General features: G+C 50.8%; 1 protein-coding gene, 1 long non-coding RNA gene and 3 other non-coding genes across 13 annotated transcripts; 1 reads left to right on the top strand and 4 right to left on the bottom strand.

Annotated features, from left to right (window-relative positions):
* The first annotated feature begins 1369 nt into the window (after positions 1-1369).
* St6galnac2 (ST6 N-acetylgalactosaminide alpha-2,6-sialyltransferase 2) lies at positions 1370-19458 on the top strand. Of its 3 annotated transcripts, XR_005090319.1 has the most exons (10): positions 1372-1583; positions 5395-5455; positions 9854-10034; positions 10794-10956; positions 11536-11674; positions 14000-14103; positions 16013-16096; positions 17508-17607; positions 18492-19160; positions 19253-19458. XR_005090319.1 is itself a non-coding variant. In XM_028889716.2 (9 exons), the coding sequence occupies exons 1-9, from the start codon at positions 1456-1458 to the stop codon at positions 18657-18659; spliced, it is 1128 nt and encodes a 375-aa protein (XP_028745549.1). In that variant the 5' UTR covers positions 1372-1455; the 3' UTR covers positions 18660-19458. The 3 variants fall into 3 exon arrangements, 2 of the variants coding, with proteins under 2 accessions (XP_037056642.1, XP_028745549.1); XM_028889716.2 differs by having other exon boundaries at positions 18492-19458; XM_037200747.1 differs by lacking the exon at positions 16013-16096 and having other exon boundaries at positions 1370-1583; positions 18492-19458.
* Positions 19459-20809: 1351 nt separating this feature from the next.
* LOC114707089 lies at positions 20810-25584 on the bottom strand. Of its 7 annotated transcripts, none has more exons than XR_005090337.1 (5): positions 25488-25584; positions 24816-25013; positions 23466-24497; positions 22308-22509; positions 20810-21080 (listed from the first exon to the last, which is right to left on the bottom strand). It is a non-coding gene; the product is annotated as an uncharacterized LOC114707089 (long non-coding RNA). The 7 variants fall into 7 exon arrangements; XR_005090339.1 differs by having other exon boundaries at positions 22460-22509; XR_005090340.1 differs by having other exon boundaries at positions 20810-22509; positions 23466-23664; positions 24422-24497.
* LOC114707121 lies at positions 21990-22066 on the bottom strand. The gene has a single exon (XR_003736610.1). It is a non-coding gene; the product is annotated as a small nucleolar RNA R38 (small nucleolar RNA).
* Positions 22586-22667, bottom strand: LOC114707122. Its single transcript, XR_003736611.1, has one exon. It is a non-coding gene; the product is annotated as a small nucleolar RNA R38 (small nucleolar RNA).
* On the bottom strand, positions 24580-24650 carry LOC114707120. The gene has a single exon (XR_003736609.1). It is a non-coding gene; the product is annotated as a small nucleolar RNA R38 (small nucleolar RNA).
* Positions 25585-28000: the final 2416 nt, after the last annotated feature.

The raw sequence follows: 28000 nt of genomic DNA, 5'->3' as shown, positions 1-28000 counted from the left end.
GACAAAGCACAAAGACTGACATGAAAAACCTGAAGTCAGGGCCAGCGAGGCGGCTCAGCCGAGAAAGGCGCTTGCCTCCAAGCCCAATGACCTGAGTTCCACTTCTGGGACAGACCTGGTGCAGGAGCAAACCGACCTTCAACAATTGCCCGCTGGCCTCCAGCCGTGCGCTGGCACACCCACATACATGTAAAGTAAAAGAGAACTCGAAACCACAAATCCTTAGCTGTGGCCATCAGCGGGGAGCATTCTCAGCAGCTTCAGGACAAAGGACAGGATTGGCTCGTTGGCTACACCCCAGGAACCCTGTCCCGGTCCACACCTGACTAGGTGGAAGCCTGTGAAGAGGCCACTCTTGACTACAGACAGACTCAGGGCCCAGAACGCCTGACACTGGGCAGATACCAATACCTGCACCCGAATGTCCTCAGCTATCAGCAGATTAAAGCAGTTTGAGTCGCCGAGGCACACCCTTCCATACCCTGTAGTTTGGAGTCTGGGATATTTCACAGGATTCTGGGGTCCAAGACACCGCACACTGGAGAACACACCATCTCACCGACAGTCCCAGACAGGAAGGGAATCTGCTTTAGAAGAGCACCACCCAGTTTCCCCAGTGTCTCCTGGTGATGCTCCATCTCTCCCACTCAGCCTCTCAGGCCAGGTTGGCCTCCATTTGTAAAAACAGCAGTGAGCGGAGAGGGCTGACTTTTCTGCCTCATCGCCAAATAAAGCAATAACAACCACCACCGCGGGCTCCCTACATGACGCCCTCCATCTCAATGGGTAGTCACCAAATAAAGGGATGACAACCTCAGCCCCACAGTGCACCCCACTGCGGCAGGCTCCCTACCTGGACCCTCCACCTCCAACCCCAAATCTGGGCTAAGGGGTTTCCTTCCATCCTTTGGTGAAGGACCCTCTTTTGCTCTTACGCACGGTACCAGGGCCTAACCCACCTCACGGTCCTAGTGAGAGGAGCCAGCCAGGTCGTTTCACAGCTACCACCCACCCTCTTCTTAAGTCCATAAATCTGGGGTGGGTCCCTAAGCTCACAGTGCTCGGCCAGCGCACTTCCAGCTGGCCCTGGACGGTGTGAACCAACATCCCTGCCCAACTCTACGCTAGGTGTGCCTGGGGTGTGGCTTTGGCGGGAAAGCAGCGTCCCGGGTGGTGACCGCCATCGAAGCCCCCGCGGGGCAGCCCCGGATTGGCGGCCGCGGTTCTGTCCTTTTGGGGAGCGGCCCTAGAGACGCTCAGTCTTTGGAGCTGCGGCGACCTCCAGCCTGGCGGAGATACAGGGCTGCAGGACCCGGAGGCGCCGCGGCAGCCCGCGGTGGGCTGGGCGGGGCAGAGCAGGGCTACCGCCCCCGCGCGTCCCTCCAGGTCTGGCCACTCCGCCCAGGAGCTCAGGGCGCAGGGGCGGCAGACGGGGCGCACCCCGGCCGGACTCGCATGGACTTCCCGCGCCGCTGGCTCTTCCGGATGCTGCTGCTCTTCGCGGCCGGCTCCGGGATCCTCCTCACGCTTTACTGCTCGGTGCGGCAGCGGCAGCGGTTCCTAGAGCCCCAGGCCCAGGCCAGGTAAGCGCGGCGGGGCGCTGAGCCCAGGGCGCGGGGAGAGGGCGCTCTCTAGATGCTCGCAGACACCCTGGGCTGACTCGCAGCGGCGACACGCCTTTTGAAACCGCCTTATAATCTCGTGCTGCCACCTGGACCCGCGGCCTCTGCCCGCCCCGAACACACTGGTGACCCTGACGTCTTTGGTTAATTTCGTCCAGGCCTAATTAAAAGCTCCCTGATGTCGCTTTCTTCCTGGATCCACTTTTAGGGTAGAGACCCAATTCCTCTACTTTCCAACTTTCTCCTGCTCTTCAGTTAGGAGGTAGCCAGTCTTGCTCCGCTCACTTTGGGCTCCGAGCTCAGACCTGCCTGCATGTGGCTCCCTTTTGTCTGGGCCTATTTGTTTAAGTGGTAACTTTGATAAGCACCATCTGGGCATGGCCCAGAGAAAAGGCGAACTCCACCTGGGATAACACAGAGGCCTAGTCTGGACGCATCTGAAGCTTCCACCAAGTTCCTCCTGCTTTCCAGAAACCTGAGAATGTCTTTGGTAGGCTACAGTTCCAGTTTACTGAAGGAGCCTCAAGAGTCTTTAGCTTTATGTCTGGGAGGTACACCAAGGCATAGCTAGAATGTGGGCTTGGAGGCAGAAGAGCCCACGCAGCGTCACGCAGAGACCTCAGCAACCACCTTCCTCCTCCCAGCCCTTTGCTTCTGCACAGTTCTCAGCAAAGCTTGCTGAGATGAAAACAAAATAAGTATCTAGCGTTTGGCTAAAGGACACAGCTCAGTTGCAAAATAACGTGAAAATTGCTTGCAAACAGTTGGCTAACAACCCCGAAGCGGGCGACATCCTGCAAAGGTCCTAACATGCTTGACTTCACACGGAGGGTCGGTTTCATGGATTACACCTCAACGAGGCTTTTCTTCCCTTTTCTTCCTTTCTTCCTTTCTATCTATCTATTTATCTATTTATTCATTCATTCGTTTGTTTGTTTATTTATTTATTTATTTATTTATTTATTTATTTATTTATTTATTTATTTGGAGACAGGGTTTCTCTGTGTAACAACCCTGGCTGTCCTGGAACTCACAGAGATCCGCCTGCCTCTGCCTCCCGTGTGCTGGGATTAAAGGCGTGTGCCACCACCGCCAGCATCTGGGAACTTTTTATTTTATTTTTTTAAAGTTACTTTTTATAGCCAATATTTTTAAATTAAATTTGTTCTTTGAAAATCTATATATTGCTCGGGCAGTGGTAACTTATGCCTTTAATCCCAGCATTCAGGAGGCAGAGGCAGACAGATCTCAGAGTTCCAGGCCAGCCTGGTCTACAGAGCAAGTTCCAGACAGCCAGGGCTACACAGAGAAATCCTGTCTCAAAAGAAAAAAAAAAGGAAGAAAGAAAGAAGAAAAGAAAATGTCATTATACGTGCATATAATGTGTTCTGTATACGTGCATATAATGTGTTCTGTATACGTGCATATAATGACTCACCCTCCACCTCTTTTGTCTCCCCACCAGCAGCATTCCTTTCTTCTCCACAAACAAGCTCTTTTGCTGCTTTGCTTTGTTTTATGAACCCCTGAGTTTAACCAAGGGTCTGTGTGAGCGTGGGTGTGGAACAGTCCGTCAGAGTCTGGTGGGTCTCCAGTGGGTACGCAGCTGAAGACAATAACTCCCCAGTCTTCAGGATCCATCCATATTCAATAATCCTTTCCCTAGGGAGAGGAGGGTTCCAAGAGCCCCTCCCCTACCCCCAAGGGACTGTTGGCATGCCCAGCCTTGTGCAGGCCCAGGGCAGGCAGCTAACTGCAGCTGCTTTGAATTTATGGTTGCAATGGCCGTGTATTGCCCAGAAGACGGTATTGCACAGCGTGCCCCATTGGGTTCTCACAGCCTTTCAGCCCTGGATTCTGCAATGTTCCTGCCCTTTAACCTCCATATGTGCCTCATAGTGTGCGTGCACCTTCACACAGATGAATGCACACATAACACACACACACACACACACACACACACACACACACATTATACACACATTTTAAAAAATTAAGTTGACTATATTTAGTTTACTTTGTTTTTTTTGTTTTGAGACAGTATCACATAAAACTCAAACTTGCTTAAGTAGCTGAGGATGGCCTTGAACTCCTGACCCTCCTGCCTCTGCCTCTAGAGGGCTAGAATTATAGCAGGTGTCACCACACCTGATGAATACATTTAGTTTTATAAAAATGTACATTTTTGTGCTTATTGCTCAGGCTGCAAAGTCTTCACAGAAGGGTATGGGTGCCTACCTCCCTTTAAGGAGGAGCCCTAGGTAGCAGGAAGATTTGGACTCCTGAGAGAGGGCCTGTGAAGTCACCAACCCCAGGGCAGCTGGGAGGGACCATTAGGCCCAGAGTGAGGGGTGCGGTTCAGGAGAGCCCCCACTGTTGTCACCCCATCTCAGGCACGTGCACCTTGCTGTCCTAAGTCTGTGAGTCTGGCAGTTCCTGTGTGGGTTCACAGGCCTTGCCTGATAGAGTTACCAGAGAGTGGCAGATAGTGAGAGGGGCGTGGAATCGGTCAGAATCTCAGGACCGGCAGGGTGTGGATGTTTGCCAGGCTCCTTCTACGCTGCCTAAGCTGAGCACGACCAGGTTTCAGCTCCGAGGAGGAGGGAGGAGCCATGGGATTATAGGGGTGGACATCTGGCTAGTGGAGGAGGGGCAGGCGTCATCCCTGCTTGAACCCCTTCGGGATCTTACTAGAAACCTGGGAATCCAGAGGTGGCACTGACTCAGTGGGCTCCACATCTGCAGGAGACCTGTGTTTCCCGGGCAAAACTCCCAGCCCCGAGTCCTCTGCACCCCTGCTTCTCTGACACTGCTAGGGTATGGGCAATGAAGGAGGGAGCACCTAGCACCTGGCCACCAGGGGCTTCTTCCTCTCTTTCCCCTCTGCCCAGGGCCTCATAGCGCCTGGGAAAGGTGAGCACCCTCTTGCCTCCCTTTAGACGACCCCGGTAGAGAGGTACAAGAACCTCGACTTTCTCCCCTAGGAACAATGGCTGGCATTTAGGAGACCTTTCACATGGGATAATTGAGCTGTTCTCTTGGGCCCCTTCCAACAATCAGGTGAGCCAAGAACGGGTGAACAGAGACGGAAGACCGAGGTTCCAGAGAGCCAGTGGACAGCTGACCAGAGACAGGGCTGGATGCAACCCTAAGAGTCAGGCTTTCAAGGCCCACTGCAGCCTTCCCCAGGACGGAGCTGCAGAACTGGGGGCATACTCCGCTGGAGGAAAGGCGTCCCCTCATCTCATTCCTAACAGCTGCCCCTCAGGCTTCTGTGGTTCTTGTTTGCTTCTGTGGCATGAGACTTCGTCATCAACCTGAGGCTGGCTTCAAATCTATGTAGTAGAGGGTAGCCTTGAACTCTCGATCCTCTGCCTCAATCTCCTAAATACTGGGATCAAGGGCATCCATTGCAACCTTCATCCCTGGGGCTTAGGCAGGAGCCCTCTCAGACAGTCACGATTCCAGGGACTTCCTGTTTTATATCTTCATATTTTAACCATCGCTATTCCTATAAACTCCATCTTTCTGCCCCTTGCTGAGAGACTTGCTGAGTGTCTTCCTTTGTGGAGCTTGGCAGAACATAGTTGAGAGACGGTATAGGTTGAGCATCTAAAGAGGGAGTTGTGGTCCAGAATAAGTGTGAAAGAAAGATCAAAGGATTACACATCCTGAGAACCCTGGCATTTTGTCAGCTTCAGAGCTGAGGAAATCAGTCTAGAAGCTTAAGGTGCTGGTTGGACCCCCACTTTACTTCTGCCCTTTCCCCCAGGAGCATCACGTCACCTCGAGCAACCTTTGAACCCAAGGCATCGAATTCCAAAAGCAGAAAGGTACAGTGGTCCACCACTCTGGGGCAGTTTCAGCATCTTCTAGCTCCGAGGAGAGGAGAGAAGAAAACAAGCAAGAACATTCTGAGGCTTCTGGGTCTAATCTGCACAGAGATAAACAGCCATCTCCTGAGACATCTAGACCTGGCCACTAATGATTCCTGTATCTCAGCAGAAAATGGTGGAGAGATAAGTAGCCCCATGGTGTATCTAGAACCCAGCAGGGAGGTTCTTGAAGTCTTAAAATTGTGTCCTTTTAACTACGTGTCTGAATATGTGTGTGTGTGTGTGTGTGTGTGTGTGTATGTGTGTGTGTGTGTGTGTATGCGCATGTGAGTGCAGGCGCCACAGAGGATACAGGCAGCAGAACTCCCCAGAGTTGGAGTTGCAGCCGGTTGTAGGTGCTGGGAACTGAACTCAGATCCTCTGCAAGAGCAGGATGTGCTCTTCATCAGGGAGTCATCTCCCCAGCTCCCTCAAATGATCTCTTTTTTAAAGTTAATTTTATTTATTAGTAGTATGTGTTTGCTTATGTGTGTGTATGCACCCAAAAAGCATAGGATCCCCTAGAACTGGGATTATGGGCAGTTGTGAGCCAGCCAATGTGGATGCAGGGAATTGAACCCTGGTCCTCTGCCAGAGCAATGTATGCTCTTAACCATCTGGCTGTCTCTCCAGCCCCTTAAAATTGTATCTTCGGGGGTTGGGGATTTAGCTCAGTGGTAGAACACTCGCCTAGCAAGTGCAAGGCCCTGGGTTTGGCCCTCAGATGGGGGGGGAGGGGGGGATATATCTTTGTGTTGAATGGATTCTTTATTCTTCCAAATGTCTGCTTATGAGAAGTCACGGTTCACTTGCTCACTGAGGAGCAAATGCCAAGCTCTGGGGTGACGTCCCATATTAGCCTCAGGGGTCTTAGATCTTTGGGGCTCTAGTCCAGAAGCCTGAGTAGTAGCTAGATACCGGATGTGCCACACCGCACTTCATTCTCAAGTTTCAGGTAAACAGCAAGCAGAAGTATTCCAGGGGGCAAACTGAGCCACGGAGCAGTGAGGTGCCTTGCCCAGGACCACCCAGCAGTAATCAGTGCCGTTGGGATGGGAGCCCTGATCTGACCCCAGAACTGGCCACACACTGGGTGGTGTATGGAACTTCCCTGCCACCCCAGCTCCTTATACAGGTTCAACTGGGAGATGTTTGTTTCTTTTATGGAATAATACAGGCTTAAGCACTGTTTTCAGTACCCAAGAGATTGGACTTGAACATGTTAACTGAGGTCTTAGGGGCACAGGGAGAAAAGGCATCCATTTGTTCAAGAGTTTAGATATAGCCCAGGCATCCAGAGACAGTACGGTGGTCTGGTCTGGTCAGGTGGTGAGGAAACCTGTGTGTGGAACAGGTTGTGGGCACGTGGTTAGCAGCTGAAGAGACTATAGGCATCTTGAGTGTGTGGGCCAGGTCGTCTTTAAGTTTCCAATGGGTGTTCTGCTTGGTGCTAATTGACACACAGCCCCAGCTAGTTTAAAACAGGCATCGCTGTGGCTTTTGAACATGTGTAGCAAGGTGCTCTGTGATAGGGACAATCCCATTCTAATGCATGAGGTCCCCAGAGACCAAAGGAAGGAAGGCAGACAGACCCGGGGTGCATAGAATGTCTGTCATTAGAGGAGTTATTGATGGAAGTGTGATCCTGGGAAGCAAGCGCCAAGGCCAGTTGGATTCCCACACTTCGGACCAGAAAGAGGGATTTATTTGTGGCTTCGAGCAAAAGTGACTTCATCTCTGCAATGTGCCTGGTTTTCTTTTCTTTTTTATTTTTATTTTATGTTCATTGGTGTTTCACATGCATGTGTGTCTGTGTGAGGGTGTCAGAGTCCCTGGAACTGGAGTTACAGACAGTTGTGAGCTGCCATGTGGGTGCTAGGAATTGAACCCCGGTCCTCTGGAAGAGCAGTCAGTGCTCTCAACCACTGAGCCACCTCTCCAGCCCCCTGTGCCTGGTTTTCTTAAGGAAATATTGAAGAGTTAGCTGTGTCTGTCTGTCTGCGGATGAGGACACCAGATAAAGGCAGAAGGTGCACCCAACTGAACTGAACTATAATACAAAGCCACCATCGGCTTCACGACCTGTGTCAGGGGCTCACCCACGGACACTGCTGTTACCACTCCCCTTCTGATGCAGACGACCCCCTTTCTGCCACTTCATTGAACCTTACTGACCGCTCTTAACCTTTGGACACCAGCGTCCAAGGGAAGGCACTGTGGTTTAGGCAGAAGTCATGTATTCCTTGGCCACAGGACATGGCACGAGCCTGACTTTCTTGCATATGTGTGTGTGTGTATGTGTGTGTGTGTGTGTCTTTGCTTTAATGCACCACTAGCAACGTTCGTGAATGTTACGCCACTCATCTCGTCTCCCCATATGCCCTGTGGTTTGGATTACAGCACTTTGCATAGTGTGGGATGCTCATATGTTGCATGATAGCAGAAACCACGGTCTGACCATTTCCTGCTCTGTCCTTTGATCAACGGCTTAACAACAGGCTTATTCAGAAGTAACCGAGCCCCACCCCACCCCCACACCGAGGCTGTGTGAGACTCAATACTGTGGGAAAGCAGGGGATTAGAATGGGGCGGCTAGGAACCTCACTCTCCCGAAGGGCCCTGTTTCCTGGGGCTCCCAGAACTCAGGGCATGAGCTAGGTGACTTAAAACAATGGCAGCTGGGGGTGGAGAGACTGCTCAGTGGTTAAGAGCATATCCTGCTTTTGTAGGGCACCCAAGTTTGGTCTGCACCACCCACATCAGGCAGCTCACTCACAGCCTCCTAGACCCCAACTCTGGGGGATCTGATGCCTCTGGTCTATCGTAGCTGCTCTCACGTGCATAAACACACATATGCATCTTTTTTGTTTGTTTTGTTTTTCTAGACAGGGTTTCTCTGCGTAGCTTTACGCCTTCCCTGGAGCTCACTTGGTAGCCCAGGCTGGCCTCGAACTCACAGAGATTCGCCTGGGTCTGCCTCCCGAATGCTGGGATTATAGGCGTGCGCCACCACCGCCCAGCCGTATGCATCATTTAAAAAGAAAAATCAACTTTCCACAGGTTCTGATGCCAGAGGACCAATATCACATGGGGGGGCCATATTTCCCCTAGGGCTCTAAAAATACCTCTGTCTTCGCATCCATCCCTGCATGGCCTCCATTTTTCACAAGGCCTCATCATCAGGTGGCTGGTTGTTGGATTTATTGCTTGCCTCAGCCCATAACCCCATCCTGATGACATTCACAAATACCTTATTTCCAAGCAAGGTCAGTGTTTTAGCTTTTCTATTGTGACAAACACAGTAGAAAAAACTTCAAAGGAAGAACAGCTATGTTGGCCCATGGTTTCAGTCACTTGGATCCACTGTTTCTGAAAGCAGAGCATCATGGGAGACAGCAGATGGTTAAATGGAGTCATTTACATCATGGCAGCCAGTAAGCAGGGTGAGAGAACACAAGGGGACCCCAGGACAAGATATAGCCCCCAAAACATGTTGCAGTGACCAACACCCTCCAGTGAGGCCTCACTGCAGAAGTTCCTACCACCTCCCCATGATGCCATCAAATTATCATCATCATCATCATCATCATCATCATCATCATCATCATTATTATTGTAGTGTTTTGAGACAGGGTCTTTCAGTATCCCTGGCTATCCTAGAACTCAATATTTAGACCAGGCTGGCCAAGAAATCACAGAGATCCACCTGCCTCTGCATTGGGAGTTCTGGGATTAAAGATGTGCAGCACCATGCCAGGCTGTCATCAGATTATTAACCCATATATGGGTTAATTGATAAAGGCAGAACTCTTGTGGTCCAAATGCTTCTCAGTGATTGGCTCCATCACCTGAGGACAAAAGCCACCTGAATGGCACATTGTGTCCTAACCATCACAGAGGTGCTTGGTGGACATGAATGCTGGGGGCGGGAAATAAGCAGCCAGGGGAAGGAGGGTGGGTACAATTCTTCCCAGCACTCTCATTTCACGGGGAGTTCCCCCTGGAGGTACGACTTCCATCAGGCTGATAGAGTCTAAATCCAGGTTGTACTCACTGGTTGCAAAGCACCCAGAGTTTGCCCAAGTGTGAGCTGAAGGAGTATGAAGCCAGCTCCACTGAAACATGGACATGTGGTATCTGGACAAGGAAGGGCTGGGCAGGCTAAATCCAGAAAGTCCCTGACCCCGCCAGGCTGCTGGATCACAGGCTATTTCAGCTGAAAGATCCAGGGATGGCCCCTTCTGGAGGGATAAAGGAAGCCAGCTCCTCCTTCTGAATTCTCCTGTGAGGTCTGTAGGCTCCCGGGAGACACACTCTGGCCCCTACCTGACAGGCTTAGCCCTCTCCTCTTCTCAGTCACAGAACCAGCTTTGCCAACACCCACTTTCCCTGGCCATTCAGAAGGACGAACACTTCCGGGGCCTGTTTGACTTCTCCATCCCAGTGCTGCTGTGGGGCGGCCTCTTCACGCAAGAGCTCTGGAACAATCTGAGCCAGCACAAAGTCCCCTTTGGGTGGCAGGGGCTCTCCCGTGAAGGTAACCCCCTACCTGCTGCTTCTCCCTCGCCTTCTGCCTCCTGCCTCAGCCGGCCTTCTTCCCACTGTTGGTCCCACTGTGTTCCAGCCCTGGCTGCTTTCACAGCATCTATGGGGCACTTGGTGGGCTCTTCCTGGTGTGGCTCCTGCGTCTCTCTCTCCTCCTTCATCCAGTCACCCAGCACTAAGCTGAGATTCGCTTGCTCAGTGCCTCTCACTATCTTGGGGTCTCCTGGCATGGAAAATGTCCAATGCTTAACGACAGTCTGATTTCAGAGGCTTAGGGGCCTTCGCGGCACTGTCGTGGCTGCTTATTGCCCAAACTGCCACACTCAGGTCCACCCATGCCTTGGGTTCTTTTCTTTTGGAGCATACACAGTCTATTTTTTTTTTTCTTTTTGGTTTTTCGAGACAGGGTTTCTCTGTTTAGCTTTGCGCCTTTCCTGGAACTCACTCTGTAGACCAGGCTGGCCTCGAACTCACAGAGATCCGCCTGGCTCTGCCTCCCGAGTGCTGGGATTAAAGGTGTGTGCCACCACCGCCCGGCGCATACACAGTCTTAGAGAACTAGTTATTCAAGATATCCAGGCCACCCAGGCTCCCCCTATCCTTTTCTCCATCCCCCCTACAGACACTGACTCCTATTCTCCCCCCATCCTCTGTACTTTCTGGGTCTCCATAACATATGTCCCAAGCCAGACAGTCTCAGGAAGGCCTAGCAACAGTGCTTCTCATAGTTCCCCCTTGTCCACACCCACAGCTATCATCTCTACCCTGAGACTTCTTGACAACCCCAAGAGCGCAGAGCTGTTTGGTGCTTCCAAACCGCTGAGCTGTATTCGGTGTGCCGTGGTGGGTAACGGAGGCATTCTGAACGGGTCCCGTCAGGGTCAGAAAATCGATGCTCATGACTATGTGTTCAGGTAATGAGGGCAGGGGCCAGGCAGCTGGGTGAACAACATCTGCCCCGAGGCCAGGGCCAAGGCAGTCGCCAACCTAAGGCAGCTCAGCAGTTAGGTTGGGCAGATGGCTGGTCTAGACCAGCAGTTCTCAACCTGTGGGTCGTGACCCCCTTGGGGGTTCAAACAACCCTTTCACAGGGGTCACCTAAGACCATTGGAAAATACAGATATTTGCATCACTATTCATAACATAGTAAAATTACTGTTGTGAAGTAGCAACAAAAATAACTTTTATGGTTGGGGGGTTCACCACAACACGAGGAACTGTATTAAAGAGCCATGGCATTAGGAAGGTTGAGAACCACTGGTCTAAACCAAGGATCAGCCAACCCTGAAGACAGAGCACAAGTGCCCAGTGTGAAGAAACCTCCCATTCAGAGAGCATCCCTTAGGAGACATGAGGACCACAAACAGGCATTCTCATGGGCAGGGGCGTGGTACCAGCAAGAGGGATGGGACAGGTGAGGCAGTGCCATGGAGAGGGGGTAAACCAGACGACACCGAGTGGCCACAAAGACACTGACGGGCTTCTGCGGGCAGACTCAATGGAGCAGTGATCAAAGACTTCGAACGTGACGTGGGCACCAAGACCTCCTTCTATGGTTTTACCGTGAACACCATGAAGAATTCCCTCATCTCCTACGCCAAGCTGGGCTTCACCTCTGTGCCACAAGGGCAGGTGAGGCCAGGAATGGGTGAACCATGGTGGCTGACAGTGGGCGTTGTCTTCTTAGGACCTCTTGTATGGGGTGGGCCTTGGGATTCACAGGCACTGTCCAGTGGATGGATAGGTAGTGTTAAAACCTTGGCCACCTACTGGGCGTGGTGGCGCATGCCTTTAACCTCAGCACTTCCTATAGGCAGAGGCAGGTGGATCTCCGTGAGTTCCAGGATAGCCAGGGCTACATGGAGAGACCCTGTCTCAAACAACAAAAGGAAAAGATCTCAGCCACAAGAGGCAGACATTAGAGCTAAAGGCAGATCTACTGGAGATTTCCCCGTTCTTTCCAGAGGCTGGGGGCTGCCTCCTGAGCACAGAAGGGGAAGGACTAATATGTGCTGGCTACAGACGGGTGCCTTGTGAACCCCACTTCACTAGGGAGCAGACTGAAGACTGGAGCCCTTCCATTCAGCAAGTCAGCAGAAGGCCCAAGGTTCAAACCTAGACTGCCCACCCCAGAGTTTCCTTATCTATGCACAGTGCAAGGGTATTTATTGGGTACTTCCTCTGTTCCCAGAGCATCACAGGGTGTGAACATGAGTGTCACGGTTGCTCTGTGTGGGATCATCATACCTGTCTGCAGATGGCCGAGTTAGGGGCTACTGAGAGGTCTCCAGGAATGGCGGTACACATATGCAGTCCCAGCACATGGAACTCGGGGCAGGGAGATCTATGTGATTTTTTTTTTTTTTTTTTTTTTTTTGTTTTTTTTTTTTTTTTTGGTTTTTTCGAGACAGGGTTTCTCTGTGTAGCTTTGCTCCTTTCCTGGATCTCGCTTTGGAGACCAGGCTGACCTTGAACTCACAGAGATCCGCCTGGCTCTGCCTCCCGAGTGCTGGGATTAAAGGCGTGCGCCACCGCCCGGCGATTTTTTTTTTTTTTTAAGATTTATTTATTTATTGTGTATATAGTGTTCTGCCTGCCCATGTCCTCGCAGGCCAGAAGAGGGCACCAGATCTCATTACGGGTGGTTGTGAGCCACCATGTGGGTGCTGGGAATTGAACCCAGGTCCTCTTAAGCGCTGAGCCATCCCTCCAGCCCCTCTGTGTAATTTTTGAGGTCAGCCTGGTCTACACAGTGAGCCTTTGTCTCTCCGGGGAAATGCCGAGAGGTTTTGACAATGGCGAAACCACTGGGCTAGAATTGCCCAGATGTGGGCCCCGGAGACATTTCCACTCCCACACTACCAACCAAAAGAATGATGCGTGACACCTTAGGCTCTCATCAGAGCTCCGTGTGGGAAATGGAGGTTCAAAGAGGTTCATGCACTGTCACAGCTAGTGCCGGAGCCAGCCTGGAGCCTTTCCCCCGGGCCCTCCCTCCACACTTGCTATAATGCCATGTTTTCTGCCTTGAGCTCTCTAGATGCCACATGCAGGGTGAGAGAGATCTTGGGTAAGGGGTTCTATAGGCCTAGGAGGGGATGGGCCATGTTTTTAGAAGCTTCTGCCTCTGATCAGTACATTCAGGAGTGTCTAGATTGTCTATGCACCGAGTCCCCACTGTAGAAGCTATTAGTTCATGAGAGAACAAAATGTGGCCATTATACTTCTGTGGGGTCTGTCACCCGCCCCCCCTTAAATGCTAAGCCTTTATCATCTCATCAAGCCAATGTGTCAGGAATGTGGGCGTGGCTTAGCAAGTAGTTCTAGCTCAGGCTCTTTCAGGCCGTGGACTGCTTCCATTTGAAGGCAGGAGTAGGGCTGGGGTCAAGATGGCTGTGTACAGGTTTATTTCACCTGGGCCCTTCTAGAGTCCCCATGACATGATAGCCAACTTTCCCCAGATTGAGGAATCCAGAGACAGCAAGGAAGCCAAGCCCCTTTTATGACCGTCTTCAAGATCTTATGTGTGCTTTGCCAGCATGTATGTCTCTGCACCATGTACATGCTTGGTGCTCGCAGAGGCCAGAAGAGGGCGTAGGATCCTCTGGAACTGGCGTTCTGGATGGTTATGAACCACCATGTGGATACTGGGAACTGAACCCAGGTCCTCTGGAAGAAGAGCAAGTGTTCTTAACCGCTGAGCTATCTCTCCAGCTATTTTCTAGTTTTAGAGTCTGGCAGGAGGATCAGGAAGCAGAAGGATCGGGACTTCCTTGTTTGCATAGGGAGTTTGAGACCCTGTCTCCAAAAAACAAAAACACAGAGATCTTAGGCATTAGTCACAAAGTCTAGCCAATCATCGAGGGGACGGCAATGCTCACAAGCTTGGGTGGCAAAGTGAGGCAGAGGACTGTTTTCGTCTGGAGCTGAATGTGAATCTGTCTGATACCCTGGCAGGACCTGCATTACATCTTCATCCCCTCAAGCATCCGTGACTACTTGATGCTGAGATCTGCCATTCTGGGTGTGCCTGTCCCAGAGGGCCCTGATAAAGGGGACAGGTGAGCAGCTGACTCCCCCCTTGTTCCAAGGACCCATGGTTAGATAGAGAAGCTAGCTGATGGATGGCTCATTAGCCCTGGCTATGGTGTGAGAAGCTGTGCAAAGGGAAGAGAAAAATCTCTCTCAACATTCAATAGTCCCTAAATATTCAGTATAAGTTAGCACTGAGGATTGTGCTCTGACAGTGGGTACCATCCTCTGAGGACCCTTGGGTAGAGCAGGACACAGAGCTCATAGAACTCTGTCCAGTGGATGAGGAGGTAATGCTTGGCCACCTGAGTGTTGACATTAAAGCTGAAGGCAGATTTGGCAGGGCTCGAATGCTTTCAGGTGATTCAGGGCCCAGGCAGCCATACGGGCTTCCCTGCTGGGTGAGAGGTAGTCTGCTTGAGGGGGGTGAGCCGGCCTGGCCCCTCAGCTCTGGGCAGCTGTCTTAGCTGTCCTGCTGGAGGACAGACACGCACCAGGGACAAGAGGCTTCTTCTCAGCTGGCAGCTGGCCCATTGAGCACACTGCTCTGGAAACTAAGATCTGGGGCCAGTGTCCATGTCAAGGATCCTAGCAGGTAGGCAGCCTCCGCAGGCCTCTGCCCAGGAGCCAAGAACACCAGGTCCCCAGACTCAGTCCAAGAGAAGTGGGAACAAAGGGCCATGTCCTCTCAGCACCTTCCCGGATGTCAGGCCTGAGTTCAGCTCTTTTGATCCATGTCTAAGTGCTGGCCTGAACCTCTTCTCTACCTTCTCAATGTCTCGTGCCTGAGAAACCTATGCCACTTCTGTGGCCAGATGACCAACCCTTCTCATGGCCCTTGGGACAAGTGACCCACTCTCCCAAAGAACAGTTTTCTTTATGGGTTTAATGGTAGAAATCAGGCCAGCCCCTGCTGGGTGCCCCACCCCCACCTTGTGATTACCTAACAATTGCTCCCTGGCGTTGCTATAGGTCATGAGAACTGAGGATAGGTTCTGGGCCGCTCTGGGAGTAGGCTCTTAGGGGAACTGCCTCAGAGTCCCCGGGTGGACATAAGCCTCCCTAACACCAATGAGCTCCCCCTCCCACACCCCAGTTCCATCCCCAACCCAGTCCCCATCCCAATCCCGATCTAACCACGCTGATAATACAATCAACCAGCAGCCCCCCCCTAGCTCTGGAGGCTCAGCCCCTTCCCCTTCCCCCACCCGGGGGACTTCTTCCCGCCCAACCTCTCATAACCCCACCCCAGCTACCTCTCAGCCTTCCTCCCGGGCTTCCTCCCAGTCCCCTAGTCCTCATATCCAACATGGGTCACGAGGGTCCACTCAAGTCCCTACCCCTCCAGCCTCCAAATCTCCCTCCCAGACAGGATTAAAAGTCCTCTCTCGAAACCCTTCCCTGACACCCTCGGTGCCCATGACCAGGTCTCCTTCCCACAGCCCTGCCAACTCGGCCTCCTACATCGGGCCCACCCGCAACATCCCTTCCTACATTGCCCCCTATGTGCCTCGCTTCATGAAAGAGCCCCCCTATTTCCAGCCCCCTACAGTACCTCTTCCGCAAAATCGGTGCTTTCCCTGTCCCTTCCCATGCCAGAACCAGGAATCCCGGCAGCCGCCTCCACCGCCTGACTCTTTCTACTTCCCTCTCCTTCCCCCACCCCCTCACCTCCCCCAGGTGAACTGCTCCTACCCCACACCTCCAGCCCTGTTCACACCCCCATCCTCCCTCTCCTACACTCCACCAACGGAAGTCCTGCTGAAGGGGAAGCCACACGTGGTACCCTCGGTGCTACCAGCTACCTTCTATACCCCCTTCTCCCGCTTCTACTCCCAGCCCAGGCCCTACCGCTACCACCGGCGGTTAACGCTCCCCTCGCTCTCCCTTCAATACGATGGTTCTGGACGCTCTGTCCACTTCTATCGTGGGTCCTAGGCCTCACACCTATTTTGGACCAGAAACCTCTGCCAGTAAATTCAAGCTCCTGCATCCAGACTTCATCCGCTACCTGACAGAGAGGTATGGGGGATGGGGATGGGGTGGGGAGATGGGAGGACCTACTTTCCCTTTTCACAGCTATCCCACGTGTTTCTAGTGCCTTCAGCTGGGTCTCACTCCCTACACGCTGGGACAGCACCCCCCGTATTGAGTGCCATGTGCTCATCACTGTGCTAAATGCTTCTGTGATTCGCTTACTGACTTAGACAGTGATAGGGTGCTGCTGATCCAGTGGACAGTCAGCACAAAACAAACAAGAAGTGGGAGAACCCAAAGAAGCTGAGTTCTAGGAACCTTCACAGAGCCCAATGTACAGCGGTGTTCGTACTAAAAGTCTAATATCATCCCTTTTGGTTCCAAAAGCCACTGATGGGAGAAGCGAGGGGAACAGACAGCCTGAGCTGACCTCTCCCTCCCTTCTTCGGTGGTGGTTCTCAGTAGGTTAGATTGGATATTTGGTTCTGTCAGGACATCGTCTGGGTTGTCATGGAGGGCATGACATTAGTAGGTAGAAGCCAAGGATCTGCCAAACATCCTTCAGTGCACAGGTCCAGCAGTGGTGCCCAATGCTACCCATCCTACAGTTGAGAAACACGCTGTACAACACATATCTCAACAAAGTGGTTGGTTGACGCAGTAGATGCAGAAAGGCCAGCGGAAGCTCTGTGAGCTTGAGTGAGCTGCCCAGTCAAGCTTTAGACATAAACCCAGGTCTGAGGTCAGCACCTGTGGGTACTATCACACCAGTGAACCAGAGCCAGGATCTGAGTGAGCTCCCTGCTCATCCATGATTCCTGCTGCTCCAGTTGTGTGGGGGAGAGAAACTTGGGTCTCAGTTTAAATAATGAGGCCACCTGTGTGTGCACAAACATTGAAGATATTGGGGTGGAAGACAACAGTTGTAGAATGGAGGGGGGTCCCACCCCATAAGTTGTTTACTTCGTCCTAAAATCTTCACACTTAGATCACTTGGATGTTCACTAAGTAGAGAATTGGAGTAAAGGGCCAGTTTCTGAACTTCTACGGCTTGTTTGAGTGGGTAGACTAGTCCAACACTGCAACTATGGCACTGGCATGTGACACCTTCATGTCCTTCTCAGGTCATATGTAAATCTGTGGGGAGGCTGGGCAGGGAGAGAAACACACAAGCAGGAGTACATGGAGGTTAGGATGTATCCTTAGCATCATCTCCTCTACTTTATCTCATTCTCTTGAAGTTTGCCAGGCTAGCCGACCTTTGAGTTTCTGGGATTCTGCGTCCCTGCCTCCCATCTCACCATAGACAACTGGGATTACAGATGTGTGCTACTGTGCTCAGTTGTACATGGCTGCTGGGGATCCAGATGGGGTCTTCGAGCTTGTGTGACAAGAGTGTTACTCAACTCTCCTACTAGCCCCTTCTCAGGGTTTAAAGCTTCTGATGTCCTTCCAGGTTTTTGAAATCCAAGTTGCTGAACACACGTTTCGCAGATCTGTATATGCCTAGTACAGGAGCACTCATGTTGCTGACAGCCTTGCACACCTGTGACCAGGTAGGTGGTGGGCTCCAGGCGCCGTGGCAGCACAGCATGGCTGCCAGCACAACTCCTCCCATGGCCCACTAGTCCTTCCCAAGGCTAGCCACCCACAAGTGGGACACAGCAGCAGACAGGACTCCCCAGCAGCAGGAGTGCCCATCTACCTGCTTACTCCCATCATCCAGGAGGGTCTGATCTGGGTCAGCCCTGCTTCACTGACAACCCTCCTCAGTTTTTACTCTACGTGGTATTTAAGTTGGCATGGGTCAGGCAGCTCTTCTGAAAGCGAAATCTAGCTGGGGACAGCCTAGAGCTGGCACGGACAGCGGATTCAGCCTTCCACATGCAGGAACTCTGGAACTCCGGTAAAAGGTTCCCAGTAGGGTGCCACCTGGTGATGTGTAAAGAGGCAGGGAGAGGTTGACTGTTAGCTCTCAAAGGCAAGCTGTGGATACAGATGAAGCAAGCATGAGGCCCTAGGCTCGCTCAATCCTTGGTACCTTAAAAAGGAGTTGTGATCCCTGTAAAGGCATGAGGGATGGAAGCCAGACAGCACCCTGTCCCTGTCCACCTTACCTATTTTAATTCTGGTGTCCCAACTATAGTCACTGTAGACTTCCTCCATCCTTGAACTTCAAGATCATGATGTCTGGGTCATACTTAAGTTCTAAAGCCAGCTCTGTCACTGTCTGAATGGGGACATTTGTAATTACCAATTACCCACTCTGTTCAATGGCGTTAAGACTCATCTTGTGAGAATGTGTACACGGGGTACAGTACGCATGTTGAGCTGTCTATCTGCACCCTAAGGGAACCGATTGGGGACAGGCACACCATTTCAAGTCCCTTCACTGCACCCTGTGGCTCAATAAACGCTAACCATGACTGTCCTTGCCCAGGTCAGTGCCTACGGATTCATCACAAGCAACTACCAGAAATACTCAGACCACTATTTCGAACGAGAAAAGAAACCAGTGATATTCTACGCAAACCACGATCTTCCCCTGGAAGCCTCGCTGTGGAAGAGCCTGCATAACGCTGGCATCCTTTGGCTGTACCAGCGGTGACACCACAGTACCGATTTCTTTACTTCAAAAGTACTTTTCTTGACCTTTCAACCCCTGGAAGAGGCATCACTCCCCCAGAGGGTACTGAAACAAGACCCATGGCCATCACGTCACCAGAGCCTGTTCAATGTATGACACCATCGACATGACAATTCTCTGGCTCTTAGCCAGAGGAGGGCAGACTGCTTTGCAGAATTTGTTTTAAAATTGAACCTTAATACCCCCAAACGAGACAGTGATCCTCACCAGCAAAGAGGCTGGTAGTTCAATGCCAGCACCTAGTTCTGAGCAGCTAGGAACGTTAGAACCACTCCAGGCTATCTGGTAGCCAGTACCAAGCAGAAGCCCACTCCCAGCAGAAACCAGTGGCACGTCGAGTCCCAAACGCCAGAGCCATTCAACCTGTGAGGACATCTTAAGCTTTCTGAGAACAAGACATTACTGCCTTGTGACAGACAGCGAAAACCAGAGGCAGAATGTAATTTGAGGCTAGCTAATAGGGTAAGTGATGGATGACCATTTCGTCCTTTTTGTGTGTTGATTAGTTTGGAGGGATGGGTGAGGTGCAGCTCAGGACCGTGACTACCTCGCAGGCACAAGCACCAAGGCCCAGGTTTTAAGCACATCCAGCACCAGCGTACGGGAGGCACCAGCTCTTGACCAGCTACACACAAGCTGCCACTACTGAGAGAAGTCCTACTGGAAACATGCCGCTCCTTGTCACCAATAGGACACCACCGAGTGACAGACCCTCATCCCCATATCAGAGATTCAATAAACATCAACTGAGGCGCTATCAGTGTCATGAGCTTTGGAAAGCCATCTCAGTCTCCAACCAAAGTATCACACCCCTAAAACTGTGGCAGGCTGGGGGTGGAGTGGGTGCCCAAGGACTGCTGGCTGGATACCCCACAGCAGCACACCTATCCTGGCCGACCCCCCAAGGCTGAGGGCTGACATTTGGTTCCATGGTTTGGAAAAACTGGTGGGGAGGGATAAACTCCTCACTAACACCTAACAACTTTATTTATTTATTTTTAAGATTTATTATGTATACAGTGTTCTGTCTGCATGTATGCCTGCAGGCCAGAAGAGGGCACCAGATCTCATTACAGATGGTTGTGAGCCACCATGTGGTTGCTGGGAATTGAACTCAGGACCTTTGGAAGAGCAAGCAGTGCTCTTAACCTCTGAGCCATCTCTCCAGCCCCCGACCTAACAACTTTAAAAACCTTTATTCCCAGTCCAGGGAGATGGTCCCAGCCTGGTCTACAAGGCCAGCCAGCAGACCATGTGCCCAACAGTGGCCATAGTGGCTCCCATCTGTAATCCCAGAACTGGGGAGGCTGAGACAGGTCCAGTTTGGGGTAGAATGAGCTTAGGCCAGCCTGGGTTTTAGTTACTGGGAAAACCACAGCCTCTTGCTACCCCAAGAGCAGGAGTTAGAATGGGGGGTAAACAGACTCTCAGGAGCCCTGCTAACTAATTTCACAGTCCTGTCAGTTCTTCAGACTACCTCAGTCCCTTCCAGGACCTCACAGCCAACTGTACTTAAACCCCACTGTCCTGGCAACCCACATTTCCTGGCACCCTTTGATCCACAGTGCAGACACATTAGCAGTACTTCCATCAATGAACCACTTTTTTTTTTTTTTGGTAATGTGCATTGGTGTTTCACCTGCATCCATGTCTGTGTGAGGGTGTCAGGTACTGGAGTTATAGACAGTTGTGAGCTGCCATGTAGACATGGGTCCTCTAGAAGAGCAGTCAGTGCACATGAACTGCTGAGCCACTCTCCAGCCCCGAACCACTGATTTTTCTTAAGACCTATTTTTATGTGTATGGGTATTTTGCCTGCATGTTGGTCTGTGCATCACTTGCATGCCTGGTACCCATGATGGCCAAAAAAGGGTACAGCATTCCCTGGGACTAAGATTAGATGGTTGTGAGCCACCATGTGGGTACTGGAACTGAACCCAGGTGTTCTGGAACAGTCAGTGTTCAACAGTTATCTCACCAACCCATCATCACTGGATTAAGTGTGAGGTAATGCTAAGCGGCAAGCAGGTCAATACAAACTGTCTGATTCTCTGCACTTAGGTTCAAATGTTATTCTAGAACACTCCTCAATCTCACATCCACAACGCTAGTGAGTTAAATTTTACAAAGTTTATTTGTGCTTCAAAACACAAAGCCCAACCCCGATTTCTCAGGAAATCCACTGTGAGAAATGCTTTTTTAGACACAGCACCTGCCTCCCTGGTGCCTCCAACTGAGAGCACTCAGTGGCTGCCAGAGGTTTCCCAGGGTGATCGCAGTCACTTGACTCTGCTGGCCACTTTTGCAGATCAAACTCCAAGGTCTTCTGATGACACTCTCTGGGAGATTAAGGGCGGCGGCAGGGCACTACAGGGCAATAACCTGGAGAAAAAAAAAAAGTGAAGCTAACAGCCTGCTAACTTAGTGACTCAAAACTGAAGAATTTGGAAACCAGTACAATCAGCCCGGGCTCATGCCACTATCATTTACCAGGCATTCTGTGCACTGAGCACAGGCGGGCACTGTCATGTCAAAGTTCCAATGCAGGCTGATGAACTAGTTGGCTTTTTTGTTTTGTTTTGTTTTTAAGGAGACATAAGTTTCTGGTAATGGTCAAAAGAACTCCCATGTAGCAGCAGGAATATTTACATTCAACTTACTGCCTCTGGACATGAACCTGAGTCCACCCAGGAGCAAAGCCAGGCAGACCTGCTTCCCTGTAGGCAGCTAGGGCTCAGTAAATCCCACCTAAGTGCAGCTACTTTAGGTGAGGAAGTTAAGAAAGCCTGTACCCACCACCCACCGAGACAGGGTTACCGAGGCCGCCCACACCACCCCAACGCCACTTGCTGCTTTCTTGCTCCTCTGGTGCCCATCAAGCAGCCACGACATTTAGCCAGGACCTAAATAGTATCAAGCACCTTCCTTCCTAAATGTCAGGACTGCTGCAGAGGCAAGGACAGGGTCAGTAGGCATTCTCAAGGCACAAGCTGGCACAGGCCTTACATTCCTGCCTCCTTCCAAAGAGCACATTCATTTTCTAGAAGTATGTGACAAACCCCCTTTCATTTCACTCCATGAGTACAGAATGAGCCCTGGCAACAGGCCTGTTTCTGCTAACAACTCGGGGGCTCTGCCCTCAGCCTCAGAACCTTCACTCAAGGGAGAGGATTACAGGGCCATCGGACCACAGGTTTTGGAAGGCTGTCCCAGCAGGGCACACACAGCTCTTTATGGAGTCCACTTGATCCCTTATAAAGCTCGAATTTCTTCAAGCATGGGGCCACACCCCTAAGCCTCAGAACAGAGTATTTTCCCTCAGTTGAAATTTTCAGACAGGGATAACTCACCATCCATCATAGGCTTATGGGCTTTTTTGGAACACAAAATGGGAACATAAAATCACAAAGAAGGGCCAGGCATGATGACACATACCTTTAATCCTAGCACTTGGAAGGCAGAAGCAGGTGGACCTCTGGGAGAGATCAACCAGGTCTACTTAGCAAGTCCCGGGCCAAACGGGACTTTACAATCAGACTCTATCTCAAATTAGAGGGGGGGGAGTCAGAAGAAGGCAACTGCTTTATTCGTCACAAGAGAGCCTCTCACCTTGCACAACCCAGAGAAGAAACAAAACCACTCAGCAGTCAGAGTAAGGGAATCAAAAGCAGATGCTCCCCTCCACCCAGCTGCGTGAGGAAGTGCTGCCGCCTATCCACATCATTCTGATCTAGGCGCAAGTCCAGGTGCAGGATGGTTACCTGTGTGGCTGCTGTAGCACCCCTTTCTGCCCCAGAGATTCAGCCTGCACCTGGTGATAAGGAAACACAAGGTAACTCTAAAGCAACTCACTGGAAAACCGCTCAGTCTGCCTGTCGCCTGGGAAGCTGAGTTTCAGATATCCACATTCCACACAGAAAGGCCTCTTGACCTTCAGACAGGGATAACTTTACATCATCATGGACTCAGCTCCCACAGAACTGCCAGCCTTTGAGCATGAGAACACATTTTTTGTTTGTTTTTTCGAGACAGGGTTTCTCTGCGTAGCTTTGCGCCTTTCCTGGAACTCACTTGGTAGCCCAGGCGCCTGGCCTCCAACTCACAGAGATCCACCTGCCTCTGCCTCCTGAGTGCTGGGATTAAAGGCGTGCGCCACCACGGCCCATCGAGAACACTTTTTGAAAAAGATGTTTCTGTGTGTATGATTTGACTACATGTACATTATGTGTACCGTGTGTGCCTGGTGCCTTTAAGAGACCAGGCGAGGGCATTGGATCCCCTAGAAATGGAGTTACAGTTGGCTACCTGAAACAGGTACTGGGAAATAAACCCAGGTCCTCACCAAAAGCAGGTATTCTTAACCACTGAACCATTTCCCTGGCTACTCCTGTCCTGGTAAAGACAGGGTCACTAACATTAAGGAAGCCAAGGCAGAATTGGACCCAACATAGCAAATTCAAGGCCAACCCAGGCTACATGATAAGACCTTGGGGTGGAAAAAGGTCACTACCAGCAGCATCTGTCTGGTTGCTGAACCAGAGTCTTTGGTAAGTCTTTCTGACCTATCATCGGAATGCCCAAAATGGTTTAGGTCACCCATTACTTCAGCTGGCCTACTGAAGGACAACCATTTATCATACCCACTACCAGAGATGACATCATAATTTCTCCTCCCCCATCTACATGTACAAGAGTAAGCATGTGGTTTTCAGTTTTTAAAGACTGAGATTAGAAATCTACTCCAAACCAGGCAGTGATGGCACATACCTTCACATTAATCCCAGCACTCACAGTGGAACACACAGTAGAACAGATCATCGAAGAGTTTCTGCATGCCTGTTCTCAGACCTCCCACAAGGTTCTGGAGTCCATTCTAGAACCTTTCTCATCCACTGGCAGAGGTGGACCCAGGAAACACTTTTTAGGTGTTCTGAGATACATCCAGGTTTGGGAACCACTAATTCTGCTTTACAAAAGATACAAGGCTCTGGGTCACTCTCAGCCAGCAGGCCCAAATCTTTAGTTAATCTAAACTGCAATTTCGCCTCAGTATGTAAAGGAGAGAAAAAACTGACTGTTTCTTTTGTATGTGAGTGTGCCATGGCATGTGTTTGCCAATCTCTAAATATGCACAAGGCTCAGGTTCAAAGGTTTGATCTCCCCTCCACCCCCCCCCCAATATGTAAAATGCAATTTCTAAGAGTTTCTTAGCTTCAGCTGTATTGACATGCTGGGTGCAGAAGTCCTTATAACGGCTGCCCTGTGCCTTGAAGGACAGTCATCCAGCATCAATTAAGATGTCCTCTGGAGGGGCTGGAGAGATGGCTCAGAGGTTAAGAGCACTGCTTGCTCTTCCAAAGGTCCTGAGTTCAATTCCCAGCAACCACATGGTGGCTCACAACCATCTGTAGTGAGATCTGGTGCCCTCTTCTGGCCTGCAGGGGTGTGTGAAGACAGAACACTGTATACATAATAAATAAATAAATCTTTAAAAAAAAAAGATGTCCCCTGGAAGCCAATAGCTGCTTATATAACTTTGAGGAGAATCTGCTAAGCCTCAATCTACGTGGCGGCAGAGCGGGGGATAATTTTGTGTTCACAAACTTTTTACCTCTTATGAGAGCACTATGTGAAGAGCAATCACATCCTGCAACACCTACAACCCCAAATCTAACAGACCAATCCTAGGCAACCACAATCCTGCAATTCTATGAAGCTCTTACCACACACACACAGCATCACCGTGAAGATCCTTACGTACCACATCTTATGATGACGTCTCTAGGAGCCAATTCCAATCTAAAAGAGTAATTAAGGCAACAGACTTCATTCTAACAGAAGTAACCTTAAGGCGTTTATTCTCAAAATAGGAGTTAAAAAGTTGAGCCTCAGTAAACCACAACTCTTCACAACTCTTCAGACAGGGATAACTTTAAATCATCCTTGGCTCAACCAGTAACAAACCCCTAAATCCCAACCAACTCAAGATCATTTCCCAAGTCTCTCCCCTCCATCCCTGTACACCATGTCATCCACCGTGATTTCGAGAATGACACTTGGTGGCCCCAAGTGACACTGGCAGACCCTCTCTTCTGCACTTCAGGTAGAAACTCTTACCGAAATGGACTCATGGTTCAACATGCGTTCTTACAGGTGAACTTCAGAACTACCGCATCAAGCAGATGCCCACCATCTATCTCCTCCGTCTTACTGGTGGCCACACCGGTCCGTTTATGCTTAGGGATCCTGCCATTACTTCTGGAATGGCACCTCCAGCTCTGCTTCCCAACGTCTCAACCGGTGCCAAAGGCATGCCTTCGGGGAAGGGGAAAACATGCCATGTAAAACCATGGATTTTCAGTTTACAATCCCCTTTATTACCATCTGCAGTCATTAAACAATGTCAAGGCACTACCAGCAGGCACACGGATTCACATTTAATTCTAGAATTAAAACCACCACCCTCAACGGAGACCCCAGGAACCGCATGCTCCACGCACGGCTAGCTGTGAGGCCCAGGGGGCTGGGCAAGTTGGAAGGACCCCCAAGAGACGGGAATTCGAAGCCTAAAATGGGCTTCAGCCCTCTTTCACATAAAACTCCTCGCAGTCTGGAAAGCGTTTTTTGTTTTTTGTTTTTAAGACAGACTCTCAAGACCATCTAAGCCCTTTAACGGCAAAGGAGAGGAAGTGCTTGTCCTTGCCACTTCACCTCTGGAGGAGAGGCCATGCATGTCGGCAGGACGAGTAGAGAAAAAAAAAATCTCATTTCCCCTCTCCCACTGCTTACCAACACCCCAAGCCCTAGCCTTTTCAGTGAGTGCACGGCGGACAGAAGCGGCCATGACTTCTACACACGCGGCGGCGGACCTCGGAAAGGGCGAGGTTGCGCCTGCGCGCAGTCTTCCCCCCGCCCCAGTCTCGCCGGGACTCTCGCGGTGTTGAGAAAGACCTGATGGGAAATGTAGTTCTAAACTAACCGTTGCCGAGAGCTGGTCATCTCACCCCAGAGTAAGTGAAGAGAAGGGGTCAGATGGTGACCGTCACCAGGGGGCAGCAGAGCTTCCTGGGTGGGAAGTTTGATCTGTGGAGAACCTCGGCGGTCCCTGGCTAAAGCTAGGGAGGGGAAGGATGTTCGAGGGCGCAGGGACCGATGAGGAAACTGAGGCTCGATGTGAATTGCTCTGCGGATTTTATCTGGGGTGGAGAGGCGACCCTTGGATTTGCTCGTTAGTGAAGCCCAGGGAGTCCCAGGGCTGCTTTTAAGACGGGGGGCGAGAGCCGGTGCAGGCGGCAGGGGGCGCTCGAGCCGTAGGGTCCCGCCTGCCTGGGACACTGTTCTAACGGGAATAGCATGAAACCGTGCAAACAGCGGTGAGGGGACAGAGCCACAGGTCCAGGCTGTCACCTCCAGAAGCCTCGAGTGACCTCGACTTCAGTGACAGCCGACCTCGTCCCGGCCTCGGTGCTGAAAAGGACTTGAGGACTAGCCAGTATAAGTTAGAGATAAAATAATGTTGATAGAGGTAGTGAGCGTGAGGATTGGGGGAAAGAGAGGCGCTCGGAAGAATGACACACCCCAGTCAGGTGAGCGTTGCAGGTAGCTGCCCTAGCATTAGCCATGTATACTATTTTGGGGGCTCTTGAGTTGCGTCTCAAGCGGTTGCTAGGAGACACCCCCCCCCCTTCTCTTGCTCTCTTGGTAAGTGAGATAAGTGTGGTGGCTCCAGAGGAGCTTTGGATGGAACTGTGGTCCAGAAGCCACTAGGGCTGGCTTAGGGAGGTTTAGGTGTGTCCCTCCCCTTGTAAATGTGGTTGGTCTCTAGTGAGAGTCCCAGAAAACTGTAGTTTCATATCTGGGAAGAGAGAAAAGGCCTTAAGTGGTTGGTAATTCATGCTTCTCTGTTAGCAAGAGCCTCCAAGCAGATTCCTGAATGAGGGACCCTTCTCCTTTCATGTCCCCGAGGTTTTCCAGGCCTTTCTCTCCTGCCCGATGTTGAGTGTCTTTCTTCAGTCACTGTCTTGCCTTCATTTTTTTTTTTCTTTTTCTTTTTTTGGTTTTCGAGACAGGGTTTCTCTGTGTAGATTTGCTCCTTTCCTGAGACTCACTTGGTAGCCCAGGCTGGCCTCGAACTCACAGAGATCCGCCTGCCTCTGCCTCCCGAGTGCTGGGATTAAAGGTGTGCGCCACCACCGCCCGGCTATTGCCTTCATTTTTTTAACCGGGCAGAATGTCAAGGCAGGGCCAGAACGTACACCTATTTAGAAACGAGTTTAAATTGGCAAGATCGGGTACCTTGTCTTCATAACTTTTACCCATTCCCCTGGAATAGGACTCGGTAGCATTTAGCTTGTACCATTTTTTTAAATGTGGAAATCTGTTGCTGATACATATTCTTAATGACCATATTTGCTTATATTTCTCTCTTTTAATTTGATTGTGAATGCTTCATGAGCAGGGAGATGTCTCTTAATATTTTCTTAATTTCCTCAGTGCTGGGTTTCGTGTTTGGCTGTCTTCTCACAGAATGTTCCAAGGAAATAACCACTAATTTATTCAGCAAGAACACAGGCCCTTGAATTTGTCTATCTTACCCTTGAAGACAGATTATTTTGTTTAATACTGAAAGCAAGAGCGCCTTTTCCCCCGGCACACTAAGATCTTTCATTTGAGACTTGCAGAGGAAATTCTGAAGAATTTGCCCAGAGCTGCTCGTGAAATTTGTGGGCACGTGACCTCCTGCAGACAAGATAATCATGGCAGTTAATACTTTTTGGGATTTGCTGGGTGGCTATTCACTATATTGGGTTCTTTAATCCTCCCAATCTATGAGGCACTATTATTATCCCATTTGGCAGACGAAGAAATACATCTTGAGAGATGAGATACTGTTTGAAGTCACACAAGTGTCTGGCAGACTTGGTTTGATCGAAGCCTGTGGAGTTTATGCATTTATCACTAAGTTGCTCCATACCATGAGTAAATCAGTCTAATATGGAAGAACTTTTCTTTTACGGGGAAAGGAGACACAAAGGAGGATTTTTGTATCTTTAAAAAAAAAAAAAAAGTAGGGTTGGGGATTTAGCTCAGTGGTAGAGCACTTGCCTAGCAAGCGCAAGGCCCCGGGTTCAATCCTCAGCTCAGGAAAAAAAAAAAAAGTATTGCTGGGCGTGGTGGTGCAGCACTTGGGAGGCAGAGGCAGAGGATCTCTGTGAGTTCAAGACCAGCCTGGTCTACAGAGGGAGTTCCAGGACAGCTACACAGAAACCCTGTCTTGGGGGCGGGGGTTATGTATGTGAACA

This window comes from Peromyscus leucopus, chromosome 8b (assembly GCF_004664715.2).
Source record: "Peromyscus leucopus breed LL Stock chromosome 8b, UCI_PerLeu_2.1, whole genome shotgun sequence".
Taxonomy (NCBI): Eukaryota; Metazoa; Chordata; class Mammalia; order Rodentia; family Cricetidae; genus Peromyscus; species Peromyscus leucopus.
Note: the sequence above shows the minus strand (reverse complement) of the source record. Positions and strands in the feature narration are given on the sequence as shown.